The sequence below is a fragment of the Pan paniscus genome, chromosome 1 (assembly GCF_029289425.2).
Source record: "Pan paniscus chromosome 1, NHGRI_mPanPan1-v2.0_pri, whole genome shotgun sequence".
NCBI lineage: Eukaryota > Metazoa > Chordata > Mammalia > Primates > Hominidae > Pan > Pan paniscus.
Window position 1 is genome coordinate 25,694,255 of NC_073249.2, and position 27,722 is coordinate 25,721,976.

Below are 27,722 nucleotides of genomic sequence, written 5' to 3' on the forward strand. Positions count from 1 at the left end.
TAGTGGAGCTGTGAGACGAAGACCACCATCCTCCAGACCCCAGAATGGTAGATCCACCAACAGCTTGCACTGTGCACCTGGAAAAGCCACAGGCACTCAACACCCTTGAGAACAGCCATGGGAGCTGAGCCCTGCAGAGCCACAGGGACAGAACTGCCCAAGGCCTTGGGAGCCCAGCCCTTTCATCAGTGTGGTCTGGATGTGAGACACAGAGTCAAAGGAGATTATTTCAGAGCTTTAAGATTTAATGACTGCCCTGCTGGGTTTTGGACCTGCATAGGGCCTATAGCTCCTTTGCTTTGGCCAATTTTTCCCTTCTGGAAAGGGAGTAATTATCCAGTGCCTATACCCCTATTGTATTTTGGAAGTAACTAACTTGTTTTTGATTTTACAGGCTCATGGGTGGAAGGGACTTGTCTTGTCTCAGATGAGACTTTGGACTGGACTTTCGAGTTAATGCTGAAATGAGTTAAAACTTGGGGGACTGTTGAGATGGGATAATTGTATTTTGCAATGTGAGAAGGACACAAAGTTTGGGATAGGCCAGGGACAGAATATGGTTTGGATTTGTGTCTTTGTCCAAATCTCATGTCAATTTGTAATCCCCAGTGTTGGAGAAGGGGCCTGGTGGGAGGTGATCAGATCATGGGGGTGGTTTAATGGTTTAGCACCATCCCCCTAGTGCTATCTTAAAAGTGTGTAGCACCACCCCTACACTTCCTCCTGCTCCCATCATGTAAGATGTCCTTGCTTCACCTTTGTCTTCCACCATGATTGTAAGTTTTCTGAGGCCTCCTCAGAAGCAGAAGCCTGTATAGCCTGCAGAACCATAAGCCAAGTAAACAACTTTTCTTTATAAATTACTCAGTTTTAGGTATTTCTTTATAGCAGTGTGAGAATGGACTAATACAGCAAGTTTGTTATATAGCTAAGCTCCTGTCATAGGGATTTGTTGTACAGATTATTTCATCACCCAAGTACTAAGCCTAGTACCAAATAGTTATTCTTTTTTTGTTCCTCTCCCTCCTCCCACCCTCTACCTGCAAGTAGGCTCCAGTGTCTGTTGTTCCCTTCTTTGTGTTCATGAGTTCTCATCACTTAGCTCCCACTTACAAGTGAGAACATGTGGTATTTGGTATTCTTGCATTAGTTTGCTAAGGACAATAGCCTCTAGCTCCATCCACATTTCAGTAAAAGACATAGTCTTGTTCTTTTTTTGACTGCATAGTATTTCAGGGTGTATATGCACCACGTTTTCTTTATCCAATCTGTAATTGATGGGCATTTTGATTGATTCCATGTCTTTGCTATTGTGAATAGTGCTGCAAGAAACATTTGCTTGCATGTATCTTTATGACAGAATGATTTATATTCCTTTGGGTATATACCCAGTAATGGGATTGCCAGATATAATGATAGCTCTGTTGTTAGGTCTTTGTAGCTTAGGAATTTTTATGGAGGCTTTATCTCATAGGCATGATGGATTATCAACCTAGTCACCAGCTCCTCTCCCCTGCCTGGAGGATGGGGAGTGGGGCTGAAAGTTCCAAGCCCTCCCTTCCTCCCTCCCTCCCTCCGTCCCTCCCTCCCTCCCTCCCTCCCTCCCTCCCTCCCTCCCTCCCTTTTCTTTCTTTCTTTCTTTCTTTCTTTCTTTCTTTCTTTCTTTCTTTCTTTCTTTCTTCTTTCTTTCTTTCTTTCTTTCTTTCTTTCTTTCTTTCTTTCTTTCTTTTTCTTGTTTCTGAGACAGGGTCTCTCTCTGTTGCCTAGGCTGGAGTACAGTGGCATGGACATGGCTCGCTACAGCCTCAATCTCCTGGGCCCAAGCAATCCTCTTGCCTTGGTTTCCTGAGTAGCTGGGACTACAGGTGTGTACCACTATGTCCAGCTAGTTTATTATTTTTTATTTTTAGTACAGATATCATCTCACTGTGTTGCCCAGGCTGGCCCTGAACTCCTGGGCTGAAACGATCCTTTTACCTTGGCCTCTCAAAGTTCTGGGATTACAGTTGTGAAGCAACTTGCCTGGCTTTTTCCAAGCTTCTAATCATGGCTTGGTCTTTCTTGTGACTAGCCCCCATTCAGGAGCCCACAAGAGTCACCTTATTAGAACAAAAGACTCTTCTATTCCCAGGAAATTCCAGGGATTTAGGAGCTCTGTCAGGAACTAGAGTCAAAGACCAAATATTACAACAAAAGATGCTCCTAGCACATTTATCACCCAGGAAATTACAAAGATTTTAGAAGCTTTGTGCCAGGAACTGAGGACAAAGACCAAAATACTTATTTCTTATTAAATCACAAGATCACAAGAGGTATCCTGGCTGTGTCTTCCCTTCCTCCACACTCATCCCCAGCCTCTGGGACTCACAGAGGAGGTAAACTTCGGAACTCCTCTCCCTACCTGCCCAGCCCCAGTGCCACTACCTGAATTAAGCCATCATCGATTCTTGCTTGTTTCACAGCAACTGCACCCTAACTATAGAGAAGAAGTCCACATCCATTTAGGATGGCATTCAAGGCCCCCAGTGTCTTTTCCTCTTGTTGTTTGCCTCCTGCCTCACTCCAGGAGTGAGTGATCTAGAATGATCTCATTCTAGATAATTAATATTCTGTTGGCACTGTGTGCAGAGCTGTTCCTTCTTGCCATTTTCTTGCTGTTCTCCTTGACTCCAATGCCCTTTTTACACTGCCTTCTTTCAAAATCATCATCCTTCAAGCACCTTATCCTACAGATCTAACTGGAAGGCCACCTCTTCCATGAAGCCCTCCTTATCACTCATCATCCTCAGAATCAACCACTCTTTCTTTGAGCATTGCCCGGTCTTTCCACTGCATGGAAGTTCTTTGTGGGCAGGCATGGTGTCTATTTGTCTTTCGATTTTTTCTTTTCTTTTCTTTTTTCTTTTTCTTGAGACAAGGTCTTGCTCTGCCACCTAGGCCGGAGTGCAGTGGCGCGATCTCAGCTCTCTGAAACCTCCACCTCCTGGGTTCAAGCAATTCTTCTGCCTCAGTCTCTTGAGTAGCTGGTATTACAGGTGCCTGCCACCATGCCTGGCTAATTTTTTGAATTTTTTATAGAGATGGAGTTTCACCACGTTGCTCAGGCTGGTCTGGAACTGCTGGGCTCAAGTCATCTGCCTGCCTTGTCCTCCCAAAGTGCTGGGATTGCAGGCCTGAACAAATGCGTCTGGCCTCTATTTGTCCTTTTATCCTCCTACGAGCATTGACCCCTGCCCAGTGGAGTGTTGGCACAGAGATGGCTTGCAGATGGAGGGCTGAGTGAGTCATTGGATTTCTTCCTTTTAGGCATCACGTCTCACAGCCTACTGCCCAGATCGGATCTCCCTGTTGGTATGTGTGGGTAGCGTGCCTTAAAAAGAGCATGGGAATTAAAATCAGAAGACTTGGGCTCAAGTTTGCTACTTGAGTGACCTTGGGGTAGCCTGACAATATGATCTTTCTTACAGACTTGTCATGAATCTCTAAGCAGCCATGGCAGGAAAGTGCTATGTAGACCTTGCATTCTATTCAAATGTGAGTTGTTGCCGCATTACTTAGTCATACCAGGTCAACAGGATCTGTAGGCCTCTAGGGGGCAGTCTCAGCTGGCCTCCCAACTGGCCTTGACCGAGCCCTTTCCTGCCAGGATGAAGGCCTGAGCTGTGACCCCTAAGATGCCATGAGCGATCCTGCAGACCTGGAGAGAGAATGAGCCCACACATCTCAACTCATCCAGGCTTCTGGTTAGGTAGGGTTTGCTCTTACAGCTCTAGAACTGTTTGCATGTGCTGGGCACTTGATATCCTGGGCAGACGGGAAGCCAATCTCTTCCTTAGAGACCACCTACCAATGCTTGTATCATAGCCAGCCTTCCCCTCTGTAATGCCTTTTTTTCTCCTTTTCAATTTTAAAATTGAGATATAACTCACATAACATAAACATCGCCAAAGTGTACATTTAAAGTGTGATATTTATTTATTTATTTGAGACAGGTCTCGCTTGCTCATCCAGATGAGAGTACAGTGGTGCAACCATAGCCCACGGCAGCCTCAACCTCCTGGGCTCAAGCGATGCTCTCAGCTCAGCTTGAAAAAGTGCTGGGATTGCAGGTGTAAGCCACTGTGACTGGCCTAAAATGTGACTTCTGGTTGTGCAACTATCACCACCATCTCATTCCATAATAATTTCATCACCCCAAAAAAGAAACCTTGTAACTATTAGAGTCAGCCCCACTTCCCAATCCCTGGCAACCACGACTCTGCTTTCTTTCCCTATGGCTTTGCAATTCTAGGCATTTCATAAAACTGGAATTATACAATGTATGGCCTTTTGTCATTAGCTTCTTTTACTTTGCATGTCTTTAAGATCCATCTATGTTGTAGCATGTAACAGTATCTCGCTCCTTTTATGGACTCCCTTTATGGCTGAATAATATTCCATCATATGCATATACCACATTTTGTTTATCCATTTGTCCATTGATGGGCATTTAGGTTGTTTCCACTTTTTGGCTATTATGAATAATGCTCCTATGGGCATTTATGTACACGTTTTTGTGTAGACATATGCTTTCAATTCTCTTTCAACCCTTGAAGTGGGATGTTACTCAGAGTTACTGTGTAATTCTATGTTTAGCATTTTGAGAAACTGCTGGACTGCTTTCCAAAACAGTGGCACCATTTTACATTCCCACCAGCAGTGTATGAGAACTCTGTAATCCTCTTGACACTGGATTCAACCCCTGCTTGCCTTAGCATTCTGAAACTGTCAGGCCCAGGAGAGAGAATTCTGCAGTTAGCTTGCGCCCATCTTTTCCCTGAAGTTATAGTTATGCAAGACAACAAGCTTTGCAAACTTTAATCATCTGAAAAGAACACTTGGACCCCTGGGTGCAACCAGGGTGATTTATCTTCCTTTCTAAGGGGATAATACAGCCTTGATCCTTTTGACTGAGAGGAGCCATGTATAGATACAGCTCAGCATCCCCACTTGGCTGGTGTGCACAGAGAAGAGGCAGCATTCACCCGGGCTCTTTGCCGAGAAGTGTTCTTATTAAGGAGGTGCTGCCAGGCGTGTGTCAGTTGTGTCTGCACACCCTCATCAACCTCTTAGTGGATCCTCAGGCTGCCTGGCAAGGAGCTGGCACTGGTTCCTGTGGTGCCTGGGGTGTGAGGCTGGAGAGACATCTGTCCAGGTGGACAGAGACAGTGGATGCAGGCTGCTTCCTCCTGGGTACCTGGCTGGAGAACACATAGATGTTTGCTGTCTGCTCATGAGGCGCTGGGGAGCAGAGACTTCTCAACTCCACTTGTTCTTTTTGTGCCTGGATACAAGGAAGGCTCTATTTTCAGTGGCTCAGACCTGCCAGCCTCGATGAGGAAGGGTTTGTTTGCACAGCATCTGGATGTGGGAGCGAGGTAATTCAGGCAGGTGGGGTAGGAAGGAGATTGCTAACCTCGAAGGAGTTCCCTTGTGCAGAAGGAAAATTACCAGCTGTGCTTATTCTGCGATTGGATGGAGGAAGGGCTTGTTCATTTTAGTCAGTCTAAGGAGAATGTTTCTGGGAGGTGTAGGGGAGAAAGAGGCAAGAAAAACAATCCCACAGGATCCTTGTTAATGAGCTAATGACCCTGCCGGAAGGTGTCATGTCCATTATACCTGGTGCACGTTTATCCACAGCACATCTCATACCTGTAGGTGTATATTCATGCAACAAATATTTATTGAGTCCCTACTATGTTCCAGGAGCTTTCTAGGGTTCAGGAATACAACAATGAGTAAAACAAACAGGGGTAATTGTCCTCGTGGAGATCAGCGCCTTATGGGGTGGAGAGGCATTAATTAAATGATTACAGGAATCGGTGCGGGACAGGGTCTTGCAGGTTGCTATGAGAGCATATAAGAGGGGAAAATGGCTTAGTATGAGGTGTGGAGTTGTCCAGAAAACCTTTTCTGGGGCACCCAGGTCTACTGGATGAACAGGGCTGGGGTGGGGAGAAGAACATTTCAGGTGGAGGGCACAGAAGGTATCAAGCCCTGAAGCAGGACAGAACACAACATTCCAGGAATGGAAAGAAAGCCAGGAGGGGAGAATGGAGCAGGAGGAAAGGCAGGCAGGGCCAGCTGCTCAAGGTCTAATGGGCTGTGCAAAATCCCCCTTACTCTTCTCCCAGGAACAGTGGGCAGCCATTGGAGGTTTTAAGCTTGGCAGTGACACAGCCAAGATTTGCAATGACCATTCTGTTTTGACTGAATGGAGTTGTGGTTCTGGTTTTAGGGGTGGTTGGGGCCACCCAAGTGAGACAGTGTCAACTGTGTGGGCCGGTGAAAATGTAACTGTGAACACTAGATGAGCTTAATAGTGGGCAGATGTGGAATCAACGGGAAAGTGATGTTGAGGGAAGGAAGACGGGGTCCCCAAGGGGGCATGGACCATAGTCTTTCTGAGGCTAGCTTTAGCCTCTGAAGGCCATTTTGGCCTTGAATTTCTTTTTCTTTCTTTCTTTCTTTTTTTTTTTCAGGCAGGGTTTCATCACTCTGTCACCCAGGCTGGAGTGGGTGACTCACTGCAGCCTTGACCTGACCTCCTGGGCTCAAGTGATCCTCCTACCTCAGCCAATTGAGTAGCTGGGACTACAGGCATGCACCACCCTGCCCAGCTAATTTTTCATTTTTTTTTTTTAGAGATTGGGTCTTGTTATGTTGCCCAGGCTGGTCTTGAACTCCTGGGCTCAAGCAATCCTCCTGCCTCAGCCTCCCAAAGTGCTGAGATTACAGATCTGAGCCACCATGCCTGGCCTGGCCTTGAGTTTCTGATGAAACCTGGGAAACCACATGTTTTTCTGAACACCTGGGAGCAACCCTTCTTTCTACTTGCTCAGACCTACCCACCTAGCTAAGTGCTTAACACGTGGACTGTCACTGGCTTAGAAGGTCAGAGTTGGAGGCCTCAGAGGTCGGCTGGTCCAGAGCTTCTCAGAGGGCATCCCTGGATCCTTGTATTAGCATCATCTCTGTGGTACTGGTTTAAAAACTGCAGATTCCTGGGTATTACTTCAGACCTCCTGAATTAGAACTCTTTTTTGGGAGGGATGGGGGTGGAGGATTTGTGGTAGCACCTATTAGGGAATCAGCATTTTGAGCGAGTGCTCCAGGGGATTCTTCTGCACACTATATTTGTTTCCTGCGTCTTCTGTAAAAAATGACCACAAATATGGTGGCTTAGAACAACATACATGTATTCTGTCACCGTTCTGGAGGCCAGAAGTCCCAAGGCTGTGAAATCGAGGTGTCGGAAGGCCCACATCCCTCCAGCGGCTCTAGGGGAGAATCCATTCTTGCCCCTTCCAGCTCCTGTGGCTGCTGGTGTTCCCTGGAGTGGGGCAGGATCTCGCTAACCTCTGCCTGCCTCATTTCATCACCTCTCCTTTTTGTCTATTGTCAAATCTTCTTCTGCCTTCCTCTTAGGACACTTGTGTATTTAGGGTCAGGATAATCTTCCCATCTCGAGATCCTTAACTTAGTCATAGCAGCAAAACCCCTTTTCCCAGATAAGGGACTATTTACAGGTTCTCAAGATGAGGACCTAGTATCCTTGGGGGACCATTTTCTAGTGTGCCACAAACACTGAAGTTCAACAAGCATTGGTGTGGTTGACATCCTTCGGGTAGACCAGATGTAGGAAACTGGAGCCCAGAGAGAAGTGACTAATCCAAGGTCATACAGCTTGTAACTCACTTCTGAGATTGGAATCAAGGCTCCTGACTCCAAGGCCTTTCTGGGAATCCTGGCTTCAAGGAATAGTGATACCTGACATTCACTGAATGTTACTTCATACTGTTCTAAGCAGATGACATGTACTATCTCATCACTCTTCCGAACAACCCTTTGTGGTAGGCTCTCCTATGCTCTTCCAGTTTATAGATAAAAAAACTTAGGAGAAAAGAGGTTAAATAACTTGCCCAACATGACAGAGCAAATTACTGGGGGAGCTGGGATAGAAACCGAGGCAGTCAGAGGCCAAAGCGTTCACTCACAGGTGGAACCTCCTCCAGTCAGGCTTATTCCAAATCTGGCCTGTGAATCACTACTCTCTGGTATTTTTTGCCTTCCTAGGAAATATGCATCAAAACATTTCTGGCAGGAAAGGAGGCCCCTGTAACTACTTGCCTTCTTCCTGCTCAGAGCCATGCCTCCAATTCCTTGATGAATATTTGCTTCAAGCTGCACAATAAACCTTCTCATCTCAGTCAATGGGCTTGATGCAAGGTAAGCAGGTCTTGCAAAGAGGTGTGTGGAGGGAATGCCGGGGTGGGGTCAAGATCCTAATGGATTTCTTAGGCTAATGGCCTGGGATGGGCCCTGGAAAGTTCCCAGACCCCAAATTATTTGCAAAAGGCAGAAGAAGAAGGTGGGGCAGATTGGCCGGGACCTTGGGTACATATTTGTCCCTGGCCATGACTCACTTCCTTCTGGAACAGGGCCTCAGGTGAAATGTTTGTCTGCTCCACCTCCCTTAGTGCCTTATAGCTCCCCTCCCAGTGGAGCAGGTGTCTGAGAGTACAGTGCAGCCCTGCCCTTCTGTCCACCCTACAGAGCCCACGGCCATGGCAGCCCAGGCAGCTGGTGTATCTAGGCAGCGGGCAGCCACTCAAGGTCTTGGCTCCAACCAAAACGCTTTGAAGTACTTGGGCCAGGATTTCAAGACCCTGAGGCAAGAGTGCTTGGACTCAGGGGTCCTATTTAAGGACCCCGAGTTCCCAGCATGTCCATCAGCTTTGGGCTACAAGGATCTTGGACCAGGCTCTCTGCAAACTCAAGGCATCATCTGGAAGCGGCCCACGGTAAGGAAGCGGGCTTGCTGTTGAGTGACATACAAGGTGGAGGGGCCTTACATCTGATCAGGAGGAACTGAGGGAGAAGTTGAGGCTGTGGATCCTAAGTGTCTGGATCTCATATTTCAGATCCCTCCACCACCACCTTTTTAAATTTTATTTTTTTGAGATGGAGTCTTGCTCTGTCACCCAGGCTGGAGTGCAATGGCATGATCTCAGCTCACTGCAACCTCTACCTCCTGGGCTTGAGCGATTCTCCTGCCGCAGCCTCCCGAGTAGCTGGGATTACAGGCATGTGCCACCATGTCTGGCTAATTTTGTATTTTTAGTAGAGACGAGGTTTCTCCATGTTGGTCAGTCTGGTCTCAAACTCCCAACCTCAGGTGATCCACCTGCCTCAGCCTTCCAAAGTGCTGGGATAGCAGGCATGAGCCACTGCATCTGGCCCCCCCATCACCTTTTGAACTCTTATTTTTTTTGAGGCAGAGTCTCACTCTGTCACCCAGACTGGAGTGCAGTGGTGCCATCACAGTGCACTGCAACCTCAACCTTCCTGGGCTCAGGTGATTTTCCTACCTTAACCTCCCAAGTAGCTGGGATTATAGGCACGTGCCACCACACCCAGCTAATGTTTACATATTTTTGTAGAGACAGGGTTGTGCTGTGTTGCCCAGGGTGGTCTTGGACTCCTGGGCTTAAGCCATCTGCCCACCTCAGCCTCCCAAAGTGTTAGGATTACAGATGTGAGCCACTACACCCAGCCTGAACTCTTGTTCAGAGATGGTGAGGTATAGAGAGAAGAGCATGGATGAGCTTTGGAACTAGGTAAGATAGATTTGAATCCTAGCTCTGCCTGTGTTGTTTTGGGCCGGTAAACTCTGTGAGCCTTAGTTTTCTCATCTGTAAAATGGCATTTACTGGCACCTTATTTTTCAGGGTTGGTATGAGAATTAGAGATAAATCTCAGAGCATAGTGCCCAGAACATAATAGATGCAGAATACGTAGTTGTTATTACTGCATATGGTCCCTGGGCCAGTGCACAATGGAACAACTCAGTGCTGGATGCAATCAGCTGGCAGGTAAATTGTGACAACATCATTGCTGAAAGGTGCACGGTTGCGCAAGGTCATGAATTGACATTATTCCATCAGGGCTGGTGAGTGGAGAGGTGGGAGCTGGGGCTCTGTGGATGCAGACGGAAGGCAGAGGCTCCTGGATGCGGTTACTGATACTACCCAAAGCTCAAGGGCAAGGGATGGAGAACAGTCCTCCCAAAACCTAGACCCATGACCTATCACTATGTGACCCTTGTCAAGTGATTCCTCAGGGATGAGAACCTCTCCCATACAGAGTGGTTGTGAGAATTGAGCTCATCCATACAAAGTGCTCTGTTCAACAGAGCTCATAACAACGTCTCAGGAGAGGGGCTATGAAATGACCTGGGCACCTTTTGTCTTCTAAACCATGATAGGGAAATCAAGTCAGGGTTCCTATTTTCTTGGCAGTGGTTGAAACAGGAAGACAAAGGGAGAGTACTTCTTCTAAAATGGTCAAAATCACTATTTAACTCCAGCTAGCTACCTCTACCCTTTTTGCTTTGATCCTGCTGATTTTGCCTAACAGTTTTCATCTCTGAGAATAACTCCTTGGCCATGCTGCCCTCCCGCCCACCGTGGTTCATCTTCCCATTCCCCTCTGAAACCTATAGGGTTACCCTGGTATGTTGATAAAATCCAGATTGGGAGTAATGGTTTTTATTCTAATTTCAAGACAGCCACATTTCATTTCAACAGACAGTTTTTTTGAGCTTCCATTTTGTGCCAGGCATGGGCTCTGCACTGATTGGAAAGGTGGTCAGGGAGAAACTGAGGAAGGAGCTGTGGTCTCAGCTCTGATGGAAAGTGTGGGGAGACACAGGTGTGAATAAAGGACAGATGCCCAAGGCAGAATGAAGTAAGAACTCTACAGAGGCATAAATGATGGGCCATGGGAACCTGGGTTGTCACAACTGGGTGGTGAAAAGCCTTAGGGAGGGGTACCATTGCAGATCCCAAGGGTCTTGGGGGAGAGGAAGGAGGGGGAGAAAATTTTCCTTTAGAGACCAAAGTCAGGTATCAGTTAACCTTTGCTTAGTTTTTCTCCTTTCTTTGAAATCCTTAGAGACTTTACCTTCTTAACCACATAGCCTGTTCTTCCCCAAACTATGTCTTCACCTGTCCTCGTGGTCTGTGGAAATGCGGTAATTGTAGACTGGATGTGCTGATTTGTGGCTGTCAAAGGAGGAAGTAAAATTCAGAGCATGAGGCAGTAGAACCTGAGTAATGCGGAAGGTGCAATTGAAGGACTCCTATTTGGAGTTTTCAAGTGCGTGTTGAGTAAATAAATGTGTGTCAAAATTTAACCTCTCCTTCCCTAATCATCAGTGAAAAATTATCACACAGCTGCTTTTGGGCAGGCTCATGCTCACATACCACAAGGGTACATTAGAGAAGGCAGACTTATCCTCTAAGATCTTACAGTTATTGAATAGACTCCTGAATCAGTAAAGATTCTGATCCTATCTCTATGAGGAACATGCATTGAATGCTGAGAAAATTAGCCTGATCCTAAATGCTTCATTATTATTTTTTCCTCCCAAGAGGCCTTTCAAGGGTTTGCAAAGAGATCAGGGTATCCAGAAATGTGGTGCATTGTAAGTTCATTTGTTGCATTTACTCATTTATTTTTAAATTGTGGTATGATACACATAACATAAAATTTGCCATCTTAACCCCTTCTAAATGCACAGTTCAGTGGCATTAAGTACATTCCCATTGCTATGCAACCATCACCACCCTCCATCACCAGAAATTGTTTTTATCTTGCAAAACAGAAACTAAATACACATTTAAAAACTCCCCATTCATTCTTCCCCGAATTTCGTTTCCTTTCTTTTCTTTTTTCTTTTTCTTTCTTTCTTTTTTTTTGTTTGAGATAGAGTCTTTCTCTGTTGCCCAGGCTGGAGTGCTGTGGCGCGATCTTGGCTCCCTGCAACCTCTGCCTCCCGAGTTCAAGCGATTCTCCTGCCTCAGCCTCCTGAGTAGCTGGGATTACAGGCACCTGCCACCAAGCCTGGCTAATTTTTTGTACCTTTAGTAGAGATCGGGTGTTGCCATGTTGGCCAGGATGGTCTGGAACTCCTGACCTCAAGTGATTCAATCACCTCAGCCTCCCAAAGTGCTGGGATTACAGGTGTGAGCCACTACACCTGGCCCTTCTCCCCAATTTCTGACAACTGTTCTCCTTTCTGTCTCTTTGAATTTGATTATGTTAGGTACCTCATATAAGTGGAATTATACAGTATTTGTCCTTTTGTGACTGGCATAACTCACTTAGCATAATATCCTAAAGATTCATCCATGTTGTGGCATATGTCAAAATTTCCTTCCTTTCAAAGGTTGAATAGTATTCTGTGGTGTGTATAGACCACATTTTGTTTATTCATTTGTCCATTGTTGGTCTTGGGTTGCTTCCACTTTTGGTTATTGTGAATCATGCTGCTACAAACATGGGCATACAAACTTCTCTTTGAGACCCTGCTTCCAGTTCTTTTTGTTATATACCCAAAAGATATGACCCATGGCTGGATCATATGGCAGTTCTACGTTCAAGTTTTTGAGGAACCACAGTGCTGTTTTATATAGTGGTTGCACCATTTTGCATTCCCACCAGCAGTGCACAGTGTTCCTATTTCTCCACATCCTTGCCAATGTTTGTTATTTTCTTTCATTTTTTTTCTTTTTTGAGATGGAGTTTCACTCTTGTCTTGTCACCCAGGCCGGAGTACAATGGTGCGAATTCGGCTCACTGTAACCTCTGCCCCTCGGGTTCCAGTGATTCTCCTGCTTCAGACTGCCGAGTAGCTGGGATTACAGGCACTCGTAACAATGCCCAACGAATTTTTATATTTTTAGTAGAGACAGGGTTTTGCCATGTTGGCCAGGCTGGTCTTGAACTCCTGACCTCAGTTGATCTGCCCACCTTGGCCTCCCAAAGTGCTAGGATTACAGGTGTGAGCCACTGCACTCAGCCATTTTCTGTTTTTTGATAGTAGCCATTCTAATGGGTGTGAGGTGACATTTCATTGTGGTTTTGATTTGCATTTCCCCAAAGATCAGTGATGGTGAGCATCTTTTCATGTGCTTATTGACCATTTGTAGATCATCTTTGGAGAAACATCTATCCAAGTTCTTTGCCTTTTTTTTTTTTTTTTTTTTTTTTAAGACAGGGTCTCACTCTGTTGCCTAGGCTGGACTGCAGTGGTTCAATCATGGCTCACTGCAACCTCTGCCTCCTAGAATCAAGTGATTCTCGTGTCCCAGCCTCCCAAGTAACTGTGACCACAGGCTCCTGCCACCATGTTTGGCTAATTTTTTGTGTTTTTAGTACAGATTGGGTTTTGCCATGTTGGCGAGGCTGGTCTCAAACTCCTGGTCTCAAGTGACCCACCTGCCTCGGCCTCCCAAAATGTTGGGATTACAGGTGTGAGCTACTGTGCCCAGCCCCTTTGCCCATTTTTAATTGTGTCGTTTGCTTTTTTATTTCACTGCTGCTTTTGAGGGTGATTTTGTACTTCTTCAGTGTTGGGGGCTTTAAGTCCACTGCCTAAATGTGACTCATATGATCCTGGTTCCCACACAGACGTTAATTTCTACCGCCCTTTGGGGGAAAGCAGATGAGATGGGTTGAACATGTATGTACACATGTTTTTGTCCTCTCAATAATAAAATAAAGATTGATACTTAGATATTTTCTGAAATCACATCATTTGACATCCTGCCCCTGCTGGGCGTTTCTGCCTATTCATAAGCAATTGAGCAAAGATTTGCTTGAGCTCTTGTCCCAAGGGTTTCAGGACAAGTTTGCCCAGAGGAAGGGCTCAAGGTCAAGCATAGGTTCTCAGGATGAACTTTTGGTTATTCACAATCCTGAGACAATTTAGGGTTGGGCAAGAACAATCCTACCACAAACAGCATGGTTGGCTATGCGAGATCGGGGGTGTTCTTAGCAGGTAGATTTTTGCCTCCTTATTTTCTGGCTTCCCCTCTGTGCTTGGTTAATGCCCAGCCCAGGTCCTGTGGTTTGAGGAATGCCCAGCATGAGCAGGCCCTGGTGCAGTGCAGTCAATGATATTCTTCCCTGAAGTGTCCACTTTTTGGCAATTAAGTGGTTTATTGATCTTAAGGAGAAATACAGCAAGACAGCAATGAAGTGATGTCAGCTGCATAGTAAGGACCTAGTTTAAGAGAAATGTCAAGGGGATGAATTGTTGGGAGGTTAGGATAAGGATGAGGGTGACAGGCCTCAGCTTGGAGCTTCCACTGTTTCTTCAGCTGCTACATCTGGAGTGAATCTGGAGTTTTCAGTTTAGCCATGATTTATTGCGTGCTGGTTGTGTTCAGGTGCTGGAGAGGAATCTTTGTGGAGCTTTGGCTCATCAGGGAGAGACATACGGACAAATGGACAGCTGGCAGGCCATAGAGTGGTTAAGAGCATGAGCTTGTGTGTCAGGTAGATCAGGTTTCTGGTCCCCTCTGGCCATTTGCTAGCTGAGGAACCATGACTAACGACCCCAAGACTCAGTTTCCTCTTCCATAAAATGGGGATAATAATATTACCCACTTCACTGTTTTTTGGAGGCTTTGGTTATTGGGATGCTTGAATAAGGAAATCTAGCTGTTATTACAAGACGGAATATCCAGAGAGTGAAATAAATAGAAATATGAACACAATGTATGGGAGTTCAGGGGAAGAAGCAGTTAAATTTGACAGTGAAATTGGGGCAGGTTAATTACCGGAGACGTTTGAGTTGGGATTGTTGGTGGAAGAGAATCGGGATAGAGACTGAAGAGAAGGCGCAGGTGTGGGCAGAGGTACTGGGTTGTGGCAGTGCATCAGGAGCAAGTGTATTCAGAGGAAGGTGGGAGTCCACTGTGATGGGAAAAGAGTGATAATCACTCACTGTGGGAAACTGACAGACAAAGCTGGAAACATCCAGTGGGGCCAGATCACAGAGGGATGGAGGTGCTGGGTCAAGCAATGTGGCTATACTTGAAGATGATGATGGTGAAGATGGCAGCATCTCTGGGGGTTCTAAAAACCAGAGCTCCTAAAGTGCAAACCAAAGCTATCAGACATGGTTAACGCTCTAGGAGAGCAGTGTGGCCAAACAGCCATCATCACTGAGACAGTGTGGGTTTCAGTCACTTTCTGCCTTGGATTCTTGACTGATACCTGTATTTCCTTAGGCCTGGTCATCAGAGGCTGATCCTAGGTTAGAGTAATTTGTATTTATGGAGTGTTTTGAGATCCTCGCTTGAGTAATAGAAAACAGGGTTACTAAAAAGACATGATTGTTATTAGGAAAGATAAAAAAGGGTTCTAAGTGTGGGTAGGTGGGAGGCTGCCTCTTCACAGAATCCTGCCTCTTTAAAACCTCTCTGACTCCCAATTACTTTGTATCTCTGATCTGTGCTTCAACAGGAACTTAGTAATGGAGAGATTTGGGGTAAGTTCTTTGGGCATCGTAGTGAGATGGAATCTCCTCGCAAAGCTGGGGATTTTCTTTTTCTTTTTCTTTTTTGAGACAGAATTTCACTCCATCACCCAGGCTGGAGTGCGGTGGCGCGATCTTGGCTCACTGCAACCTCCGCCTCCTGGTTTCAAACAATTCTTATGCCTCAGCCTCCTGGGTAGCTGGGATTACAGGTGCACACCACCATGCCTGGCTAGTTTTTGCATTTTTATTTGTAGAGATGGGATTTCACCACGTTGGCTGGGCTGGTCTCAAACTCCTGACCTCAAGTGATCAGCCCACCTTGGCCTCCCAAAGTGCTGGGATTACAGACGTAAGCCACCATGCCCAGCCCAAAGCTGGGGACTTTCTGTGGTCCCTGAAAGATTCATGCAACATATTAGTCATGACATTCCTTGGTGTGTGTGTATGTGTTTTTCTGGGGTGGGGGCATTTTTTGAATTATACTGAGTACCACGTAGTAAAATGGACATTCCATCTACCTACAAACCACTTAGCACCATTCTGTATATTTCACTTGTAATTGTCTGTAGCCTTTGCCAATGACTCTGTCTTCCAACCCAAACTCAACATTTTAGCAGAACTTGGGAGGCCTATTAGATATGAATCTAAAGAAAAATGAGCAATGTGACACAGGTAATTGAAGATACAGCTCAGGGAGTTATTTTGGAAGCATCAGCATATTCTGCAGTTAATAGTTGAAGCCATGGGGTCGAATGATGTCACTGAGAGAAGAATGCTTAGGGGTGTTACTGCTGTATGAAATGGGATAATCTCAGAGGGTTGAGGACCAAGAGCCAGGGGTTCCTTGATACTTAGGGGTAAGCACAGTAGAAGAATGCATGAAGGAGACTGAGGAGAAATGCTCAGAGAGGCAAGGAGAAAATCAAGCATGAGTAAGGGTATGGAAGTCAATTTCAGGGAGGGAATAGCCAACGGTACCAAATGCAAAGAGAAGTTAGTTATTATTGGTGACATGGGTGAGAGGAGTTTTATGAAGCTGTGGATGTAGAAGTCAGATTTCAGTAGACCGATGGATGAATGGCGGATGAAGAACAGGAATCTATTCATCTATTTATTTATTTTTTGAGACAGAGTCTCACTCTGTTGCCCAGGCTAAAGTGCAGTGGCGCAATTTTGGCTCACTGCAACCTCTGCTCCCGGGTTCAAGTGATTCTCTTGCTTCAGCCTCCTGAGTAGCTGGGACTACAGGCACTCACCACCACGCCAGGCTAATTTTTGTATTTTTAGTAGAGACAGGGTTTTGCCCTGTTGGTCAGGTTGGTCTTGAACTCCTGACCTCAGGTGATCCACACACTTTGGCCTCTCAAAGTGCTGGGATTACAGGTGTGAGCCACCATGCCCAGCCAAGAACCTATTTTAAAAGAGTTTTTAAGAAAAGAGATTCTTCCAAACCCCTATTGAGTGTGCTGTCTTTTCTTTCCTCTTGACGACACAACATTTTCCTTCTTTTTTTAAAAAACAACATTTAAATTAAAATTTTTTTCTCTTTCTTTTTACTTATTACTCTATCAGATCTCTCTGCCTTTTATTTGCCAAAAAATGACTGCCTGGAGACTGGGAGCTCTTGGGCACCCGGGGTGAACATTTGCAGCTGCACACTTTTAGAACACCCAGATTGGCTGGTGCCACTTTTCTCTTTAAGTTGCCGCCAGAGATTGCAAAAGACTGAAAGCGAATGAAGAAACAAAAAACTAAAGGTCCATCACTAGAGAACCTTTATTTACAAATAAATAAATGGCAAGAAAATAAACGAGCTAAATAACTTATGGTACTTTTAATGAAGTTACAAAGCTCTCTATGTCCTAAGACATACGTACAAGACATATGTGATAAAAATGTGTGTATGTGGCTGGGCGCGGTGGCTCATGCCTGTAATCCCAGCACTTTGGGAGGCCAAGGAGGGCGGATCACGAGGTCAGGAGATGGAGACCATCCTGGTTAACAAGGCGAAACCCCGTCTCTACTAAAAATACAAAAAATTAGCCGGGCGTGGTGGTGGGTGCCTGTAGTCCCAGCTACTCGGGAGGCTGAGGCAGGAGAAGGGCGTGAACCTGGGAGGCAGAGCTTGCAGTGAACCGAGATCGCACCACTGCATTCTGGCTTGGGCCAAAGAGCGAGACCCTGTCTCAAAAAAAAAAAAAAACACCAAAAAAAAACCAAAACGTGTGTATGTACATAAATATGCTTTCATATCAGAAGACAGCTTCTGGAGGGACACTTAAGAAATGCTACCAGTGCACACTCTGAGGCGGAAGGGATTTTGTGTTTTACACCATTATTTACTGTTGGGTTTTTTTCTCATGTTCATGTATTAGCTTTTCAATGAAAAACAGGTAAATAAATTGTTGTTGTTGTTGTTGTTTTTGAGATGGAGTTTCGCCCTTGTTGCCCAAGCTGGAGTGCAATGGCGTGATCTTGGCTTACTGCAACCTCCGCCTCCTGGGTTCTCCTTCCTCAGCCTCCCGAGTAGCTGGGATTACAGGGGCGCACCACCACGCTCAGCTAATTTTTGTATTTTTAGTAGAGAGGGGGTTTCACCATGTTAGCTAGGATGGTTTCGAACTCCTGACCTCAGGTGAGCCACCCACCTCGGCCTCCCAAAGTGCTGGGATTACAGGCGTGAGCCACCGCACCCAGCATAATTTTTTTTAATACTTGGGAAAAAAAAAAATTAGCCCAGAGGAGCTGTTTCTGCCATTTCAGCAGGAGCCAGCACCTTATAGAGGCTATGGGGCTGCCACCTGGAAGGTTCCACCTCACACAGCAGAATCCCAGAATCCCCACTGCCAGCTTCATCCAGATCCCATGTGTCTGCCCTCAGCCCACCCTCCTGCTTCCTGGTCCTTTCTGATCTGCCCTTTCTTCACCTCTATGAAGTAAGAACGAAATGATTCTCTCTCTCTGTGGCCAGACAGTCTTTGATGTAGTGCAGCTCAGGATGCCTCTGATTAAATGTAGGCTGACTTCCGTTTTGTCCCTCGAGGTCCTGCCCTTTTCCCCTAGCAGTTTGCCTGGTGAACAAGTAGACCCATCTCTTCTTTAGGAACCAGTACGTAGACTGCTCCTGCATCCTACCTTTCTAATGGACAGGCATCATCTCCCACCCACTAAGTCTTGCAGCCATCATCCCTGTTGGGACCTTCTCATTTTTCTCTCTCTGTGTTTTTTCTCCCTTTGTGGATATAGCCTACATTCTATTATTATGCACTAGCCTTTTTTCTCTGACTTTTTCATAATGTCAATCTTGGTTTGCTACATACAGCAAAAGCACCTTGAGGCCAAGAACTACGTGGTTTATTTCTTTTCTTTCTTCATTTCACCATGTTTCCCTCTTTCCCCTGCCTGCCATGGTTCAAAGGGTACTGGATATAGAACAGGCACTCAAAAAATCCTTGCTGGGTAAACAAAGAAAGCACGACTAAAGCATGTGTCATTGTGCCCCAACAGGGCACCAGGGCCATGAGATTGCTGTAGGCAGATGCCAGTTGAGGTAGGTGAGTGGAGGAAGTGCAGGTCAGATGTGTGAATGTATCAGAGATGAGTTCTCATCTCAGGATACATGGTACTTCTGACACTTCAGTGTGTCCATCAGCACATGGGGTCATTATCATTTAGTCAAGACTTTAACGAGTGCCCACAGGGTGCACAGCATTTTGCTAAATATTCTTCTAATCTCTTTATGTAAATAGGGGTGTTGTCTGAATAGGTGAGATCATTTTTCATCCCATATTATCTCAGCCTTTGCCTTTCTCCTACCTCCCTGCTCCTCACCAACTTTCCACACCCACACACCCACACCACACATATAGTATTAAAACACTAGTCCTGTCCGGGCGCTGTGGCTCATGCCTGTAATCCCAGCACTTTGGGAGGCCAAGGCAGATGGATCACTTGAGGTCAGGAGTTCAACATCAGCCTGGCCAACATGGTGAAACCCCATCCCTACTAAAAATACACACAAAAAAATATTAGCCGGGAGTGGTGGCACGCACCTGTACTCCCAGCTATGTGGTAGGCTGAGGCAGGAGAATCACTTGAATCCAGGAGGCGGAGGTTGCAGTGAGCCGAGATCATGCCACTGCACTCCAGGCTGGGCAACAAAGCGAGATGCTGTCTCAAAAAAATAAAATAAAATAAAATAAATAAAAAATAAATAAAAAATGAAAACACTAGTCTTGGCAGGGGCTCTGGACTCCAGCTTCTGCTCTGTTCACCCCTGGCTGTGTGACTGTGAGCAGGGCTCATCCCCTCTCTGGGCTTCAGAGTCCTCAGCAATAAAACCATGTGATGGGCAGTAGACAATCCTGGGTTTCTTCCAGCTCTGCAACCTGGGACTCTGATGTTCCTTTCCCCAGGCTGCCGCCATCACTGAGCACCTTGTGACTTGTGTTTTGTTCCGAATTACTTTCAGGAGTTGTGTCCCAGCCCTCAGTTTATCATTGGTGGAGCCACGCGCACAGACATTTGTCAGGGTGGTCTAGGTGAGTAACTGGGGAGAGTCTTATTTGTTTTGGGAGAGGGCGGGTGTGTATGTGTCATGAGTAAACATCAGATGAAGATGTGAGACTTCACCGAGTGAATTAGGTACCTGATGTGTCCGTCTGGGTTTGTGTTTCTGAGACTGCATTCTTCACTGTGAGTCCAAATGCTGGAACTTCACTGTAGGTCCAAATGCTGGAACTACCTCTTGGCTCCCCCTAATGAGAAATTTTGCCAGTTCATTTAACCACTTTAATGCTAGAGCAAGGAGCCAGGATTACAGGCGTAGAGTAGATATCTGTGCTATACTGTGTTTTTGTTGTAGTTACCTTTAAGTAGACATAATTTGTCCTTTGGAATGGCCATATCTAAGTAATTATGGGCTGTCATAATAAGTGCTTTTATAATTAGTAAGAAAACAGGAATCTTATTTTTGTAGCCAGACATTCTTTCATAGGCCTGGGATCCTGTAATCAAAAACCTTCATTTCTGAACTTATCATATTCCTTTTAAATTAGGGGCAGTTGAGTTTAAGAAATAATTTCATTTAGTTTTGTAAGTTCTAGCCTCCATTGTCAGAAACTGAGGCTCTCCTTGGTGGCAGATGAGCTTTATTGATCTCATAAGCCCTCCCGATACCAAGTCTTCACAGATGGGAGTTTCTGCGTTGAATTGGACAATCCTTACATTTTATGGACAACATGGCTCTGAATTGAATTTGAGGGGCTTCCAAACCACCATCCAGTGACAGCTGCAAAATACAGAACCGGAAGTGAAGGTGAAAAAGAAACAAATCCTGCTTACTGAAAATCAGCAAAATAAACAGAAACCTCAGCATCACATGGACCCCATCACCACCCCCCGCCACTTTTTTTTCAGGAGGTTTTCTCTTTTTCTCATTCTTTCTTATTGCAACCAAGAAAGCCCTTTCTCTTCAGCCTGCTGGAAATGTTCATGATTTTGAAAATCACAAGGCATTTTATTTTAAACGCTTCCAATGTTCTCTCCTTCAATGAATATAGCAAATGTACGTTAGAAAGAGCTCACAGAGCGTGACGATCAAGCAGCGGGAACGATTCGGGGTGCCGCACCCAAGCGCGTGCCCCGTTGCCTGAAAACCACAGCCTCCATTTCCCGAGCTTTTGTGTGAGGGCTCACAGAGGGGTAGCGTTCTGACCTTTTCTTGTTCTGGGTAAGTGTGGTGCCTTTTTACTTCCAGCTCCATGTTTAACCTAATTATGCATGCGTCTCAGGGACACACAACTTCGAAGGCGCCTCAGACAGCTCCTTGTTGGAGATGTTTTAACTTTGGGAAACGTATTTAATAAGTACCTTTTCCTTGACGGGCTTGGATGGATTTTTCTTTGAATAGTTTTAAGCAAGGAGAAGTGAGGGTTTCCAAAAAGCGGCCTGAGCGTTACCATGGTGAGTGCGTGCTGCCAATGGAGACGGAGGCTGGAAGCACAGGAAATGAACCCGATCAGCTCTCCGAATCCAGCTCACATCAGAACAAACGCAGCAGCCTCTGTGGTGGCTGCCCCGGGGAGCCCAGCCGCTGCAGTGGTGGTTTTTAATGAACAGAGCGGAAAGGGGCTGGGGAGTCCAATCTCCTGAAAGGAGCCAGGTGCAGACTGAGCCTTTGCCAGTAGAAGAGGAGATTCACAGCGCCAAGGCTATAACCCAGAGCGTCAGGGTGGGGAGCCAGGGGCTGAGTTGCAACAGCCTCTGTGGCCTGAGGGATCTGAGTCAGGGCTGGTCCTGAACAGTGGGTGAATTGTGAGAGATTAAGAGGAGAGATTCCCCACTCGACATACCGTGTGTAGTCCCAAAGAACAAGGGAGCAGCACACAGCACTTGTTGAATTGGGGCCTGATATGGATTAATGTTTGTTAAATGTTCTGTTGGCTTTTCAGAGTACAACACAGATTGTCATCTGTGTCATCTGCTCTAAGGGTTTCTAAAAAAGATGTTTTTATATATATATATATTTGAGACAGGGCCTGGCTCTGTCTCCCAAGCTGGAGTGCGGTGGCCCGATATCGGCTCACTGCAACCTCCTTCTCCTGGGCTCAAGTGATCCTCCCACCTCAACCTCCTGAGCAGCTGGGACAGCAGGCATGCACCACCACACCCGGCTAATTTTTCTGTAGTTTTTTGTAGAGACAGGGTTTTGCCATGTCGTCCAGGCTGGGATTTTTTTAAAACAGTTGCTTTGGATAATGAAAATGATGTCTTTTTCATAGAGTTCTGTGTGATTATTTCATCATTATTTTGAATACACACAGTATAAAAATTAAAGCAACTGAAAGGCACCCGGTGAAGTCTGTTTCCCACTGTCTCCAGTTGACTCCACTGACTCCATTGCTCACTGCCTTGCAGCCATGCGAAAAATTCCCTCCGTGTTTCTTTGTGCAAATTCAAGCAAATCTAAGTACATATTCTAAATATCCCTTCTGGTATTGAAGGCAGCACACTAGCAACACTGTTTGGCACCTTGCCATTATTTGGTGTTATTTCACTTAATAAAGTATTTGGGAGATCTTTCCATAACAGTCTATAAAGAACGTCGTTCTCTGTGAACCATTCCAAGTGTTACACTCTGTCGGATTTATCCTGCCTCCAAAGGATGGACATTTGAGTTATTTTCTCTTGCACTCGTATAAAACACATGGCAGTGGATCTCCTTGTTCGCACTTCATATTGGGTGTGTTAGGCTATTTGCCAGCAGGTCCAAAGTCTGGCTGCTTCTGTCAGGGTGGGCTGTGTGTTGTCCCTTCCTCCCTACTGTCCTTGCTAAGCCAGATTTTCATCCTAAATGTATGAGTCTCTTGGCTACCATCAGAGCTTATGCTTACTTAGAGCCCAGGAGCTGGCTTTTCTTGAAGACATATTTTAGGAAAATAAAGATTGAGGAAGCTGAATGCCAAGGATCCAATTGTTTCAAGTAATTTTTCCTCTAGAATATGACTTTTCTTTGGGCAGCTCAGTCCCTGAAGGAGGACAGTATGATTTTACCTCCATTTAAGTAATTAAACGAGTAAATCCTTTGTTGAAACAGCCCTCAAACGAAAGCCCTCCCACAACGCTCAGGCCTCCTGGCACACTGAGAAGGAGAGTTCTTCAAAGTTGCTGTTCCTGGCAATCCCAGCCTTTCCTTGCTCCGTCTTCTCAGTGGAGCCTGTTCTCACCAGGTCTAGCAAGGGCCACCCACACTCAGTGTCCTACTGGAGTGGAAGGAGTCTCAGGGTCGCCCCATGTGGTGATGGAATAAGTTATAATGTGTGGTCCCCTGTGGGTCATGTCTGTGTGTGCTTTTTCCAGTGGATGCTCAAGGGTGCACATCACTCAGGAAACTTCAGGGACCCAGCCAGTCCCTCCACTGCTTGTTCCAGCACAGTCTCTCTCCTTTGCATTTTGGCCTATGCACGTCTCAGAGCATCTTGAGGTCTCTGTGGCCACTGAAATAGACTTTGTCCAATGAATATAGCACCCATTTCTGGCTTTGTGCACCCCCTTATAGTAAGTCATACCCATATATCAACCAGAACTCCTTTGGTCACTGGCTTTCAAAGTCCAACCCAACTATTAATAGCTTAAGGAAAAGGATAATTTATTGGCTCATTCAACTAGATCATGGAAGGGGAACGGCATTGTTGGCCTCGGAGCCTGGTTCCAGGGATCTAAATGTTCCTGGCACACTCTCTGCCCATCTCTCTTCTCTGTTGGTATCTACAGGTTGGCTTCATTCTCTTCCATGGCAGACAGGATCCATCTGGCAGGAAACAGGACCACTAATGATTCCAGACTTTCCCTCAGTATAATTGTAAACCAGCTTTGGTTTTACAGATCCCAGAAAAGGACTGTGATGTTATGGTTTGGGTCTTCTCCCACTCCTTGAGCCAGTTACTGCAGCCAGAGCCGTGGGCCCAGCCTGGGTCAGGGCCCCACTCTAGCTGCTGGGAGCCTCTTGTGACTGGAAACCTCCTCTAAAACCACAGGGAGAACTATCCAAAAGAAGGGGGCATGGCCATGGCTCTGGGCAGAAAGAATAAGGCAGGTACACACCAACATGTAAATGGAGGGGGATCCCAGGTCTGGCCCAGCCTGCACTCTCCCTCTCCAAGGCCACCTCTGCCCTCTGAGCCCCATGACCCTGGCATCTTTCCCCCTCTCCTAAATCTATCACTCTGCAATGCTCCTAGAAATGCCTTTGCCAAGGGCCCCTCCTCTCTCTCTCTTGATCTACCACTAGCAGTGCCTAATTCAGCATGCACGGGTAGTCTTCTTGGTGCACCTCTGGCCTCTCCACCTCAGTTTTCACAGCTGTAAAGTGGGGATATAATCAAAGCCAGCTGGTCAGGTGGTTGTGATGGATAGAGAGTTGACACTTGGTTCCTTGTCCTCTAGGAAGTGGGGGCTACCGTGGGTGGAGGGGGATGGTAATAACTCTGGGAGTCCTGACTGTGTGCTCCATGAGACTGCCTTACACATCAATATATCCACGGTGCCTGGTATCTAGCAGGGCTCCATAAATGTTTGTTGCACTTTTGATCTGTTGGTGTAAATCCCTGCCTATCATCATTATTAAATCATTTGAAAACACAGATAGCCTAAATCCAAGCCTTTTTGCATTTTTCATTTTCCTTTACCAGTATCACTTTTGGCAATTAAGATGGATCAGGCATTTAGAATAAAAATTCCATCCTGAGGTTGCCTATGTGTCTCTATTTTCAAAAGATTTCAGAATTTCATGCAAACCAGCTTGTCTGCATGTCTGTCCCCAGCTTGCTGACACTGCTGGGTGGGTACATTAAGGGGGTTGGAGGTGCTGACTGATCCTTGACAGTGGAAGGATGTCCTGGGAGCAGGTCATGAAGGAGACTGTCCCCAGCCCCTGCTGGTGGCTGTGGAAAAAGGAACACAGTGCTCACTGCATCCTGGGGACCCCAGCAGGACTCTCAGAGTAAGCCTGTTTCTCACAGGCTCAGCAGTAACTGCTAACTCTACCTGCCATGCAAGCTCCATCCAGTTCTTACCTGAGTGCATCCACAGGCAGGAAACACTAAGGTGTGGTATCATTTGTGCCTATGGTTGTGAAAATGCAACAGGACTTGAATCGTCTCTATGTGTAAATAGTCCCAGAGGCCACATGAGTGATGCTACTGTATAAAAGTAAACCTTGGTCTCTGAAAAATGAAATTTGATGCTTGCTGCTTTCAGGAATGGGGAGCAAGATACTTTCTTCTTTCCTAAATGAGGACCAGAGACTTCCAGAATGTAGAAAGAAATTAGAGTGCTTTTTGAATAACACATGCTACTAGGTTTATCCAAACTTTGAATCTAGTGGGTGGCTTATTTTCCATTGGGAGCAGGATTCATGAGTGAGATGAGCTTTGCCTTAAGGGTTTGATAAGTGCTGGGGTTTTTTTCTCTGTCTCCTGCCTTCCCCATCTATTTTTCACTCTGTCTTTTACTCCGTGTGTTTGTGCCTGTGTGTGCTTTTCTCTTCTAACCCCCTTTTCTCTATTGACCTGATTTTTCTCTTCACCTCTATGAAATGGATGTCTTTTTCATTTTTGTTGCATTTATTGAGTTTTGTATTCTGTATTTCTGTTTTGTAAAGAGAATAACTGGACCTTTTCATATGTCTCTAAAGGCAAACAAGGAACCAACAGCAACAACCTAAATCCAGTTGCCTTCTCTTCTGCATCCTGCACATTGATTTTCCTCTGTGAGTCCACGCTCCCCCATGGAGCGAGGCCTGGGCTCCTGGAACAGGGGCCTGGCATGCACACTGCTAGTCAGTAACTGGGAGTAGTGTCAGCATCTTTAAGATCACTTTCCTGGACACCTTTTGATCTGTAGCATCCTTCGAGGACTGTGGCAAAGTAAATCAATTCACTAGGACTGAGCAGACACTTTTAATGAGCAGTCAGGGAAGCCTCAGGGAACATAAAGGGCCAAATCTACTCATTGATTATGGAGAGCACAGGGTCAGGCCTCCGAGGTGGGAAAAACTGCAGATGACAACGCCATGTGGCCCAGGGGGCTTAACCGTGATTCGGGGGAAGTTCACTTTGCTACCCGTGGTGGCTCCTCTACTCCGCGGCGCATCGGGGCATCGTTTCCCTCAATCTTGGGTCCTGGTGCTCATCGCCCTCTGGTTTTGTTCCACTAACACCACTCTCCTTTCTACTCTGAACAAAGGGTCCCCAGGACAACCCCTTCCACTTTAATGAGAGTTTGAGGCCGTGGATTACAGGAGGATTTGCATATTGCGCATTATTTCAGGAGCACGAAAGAATTCTGCTTTGCGTGGAGAGTTCCATGAACCCTCACTAACTTAGCTCCTTTCTGTATGACTGCAGGAGATGAAGTACAGTCATGGAAATCAGGGGTGATTTTCATATCACATGACAGTTGCTGCAAATATCCAAAACCCCACGTCTGCTCACTGCCATTTCATAATTATGTTGTCTATCAGGCCCCTCTCCAAATCTTTTGTTCATGACATTAATAGAAAAGCACAGCATTATTATAATTTTTAAAAAACATATTTTGATAACTTTCAGTATAATTGTTTTTTTATGGCCCTATTTTTTGTCTGAAGCATTTGCCAAAGGGGTCCTTCCTGTAAACCAAAAATATGACTGCAGCAGGTGTCGATCAATTCGAGGTTTTATTTTGCTAAGGTTGAGGACACATCTGGGAAAAAGAAACACAAGTCACAGTGGAATCTGTGACCTGTTCTTTTTCCAAAGAGGGTTTTAGGAACTTCAATATTTAAAGAGGAAGAGCAAGCAGGAGGGAAGAAAGAAAGGAGAGGGTAAGCAATAAGGCAAGTGGTTACATTCCTGTGAGGCTCTGATCAGTGCTCAGTGAATCTACATTTTACATGTGAAAAGAAGTGGGTAGAGGAAAAATCATTTATGCACTTTTCTTGTGCTTAGTAAATCTGCATTTTACATAGGATAAAGCAAGCCTGTGAAATTACAACTATCTGGGAACAAAAGAAAGGTAGTTTTTGGGCAACTCAATTCCCAAGCTTAACTTTTCCTTTAGCATAATGAGTTTGGGGTCCCAAGATTCTAGTTTTCTTTCACAATGCACAGGAAAGGTTAAGAATCCTGCCTTACAGGAATGCTGGACTCCTTCCACCAGGGGAGACTTCTTTTTGCCAGAAGAGAATTTTGTCAGTGTTCTCCAGTGTCACCTACTCAGAGGTGACCTGACTATTCCTCACTTTGTAAGAAAAGTGCAAAATTGCCAGTGAGCCTGAGTCCCCAGGAAGACACCCCCTGAACCTTATGAGAGGTGGCAGGTGGTCCCAGGCCAGGGGGTGCTCTCTGATCTCCAGCTTGGCTGAGCTGCCTGAGGTTTGGGTCTGAAGATCAAGTCCTAGAGTGTTGCTGATTCCTACTCAGAGTGTTGCTTGTTAAAATGAATCTGTTGTGCATTCTAGGGGATAATTATTTCAACACCTTTCACAGACCCCAGTGTTAGGACTTGACTTCACACCTACCAGCTCCGCTCTCTGCCTGTGGCTTCAGTTTTGCAGACATCATCCCAGGGCCTAAAGACAATTTCTCTATCACAGACTGGCCATGAGTCTTGGGCTTCTTCAGCTCTCTCTGACTTACGAGGGGTACCCTGCTGTCCCGCCTCAGCCATTAGTTCCAGCACATGTGGATGGTTCTTAAAGGGCATAACTAAAAGAGATCTGAAGACAATGCATTTGATCAAGCATCAGTAATGCAATGTCCCAGTCCCCAAGGCTCAAGGGAGCCTATGCGTGCTCTCTTGGGGATGT

At 45.9% G+C, this 27,722-nt stretch overlaps 1 protein-coding gene across 1 annotated transcript in view; it reads left to right on the plus strand.

Moving 5' to 3' along the window:
* The first annotated feature begins 8,606 nt into the window (after nucleotides 1–8,606).
* Nucleotides 8,607–27,722, plus strand: part of CAPN8 (calpain 8) — a 73,472-nt gene continuing 54,356 nt past the window's right edge. The window contains exons 1-2 of the mRNA XM_003814894.5: nucleotides 8,607–8,843; nucleotides 19,845–19,914. Coding sequence (XP_003814942.3) covers nucleotides 8,607–8,843; nucleotides 19,845–19,914 — 307 coding nt within the window. The remainder of the gene's footprint in view (nucleotides 8,844–19,844; nucleotides 19,915–27,722) is intronic.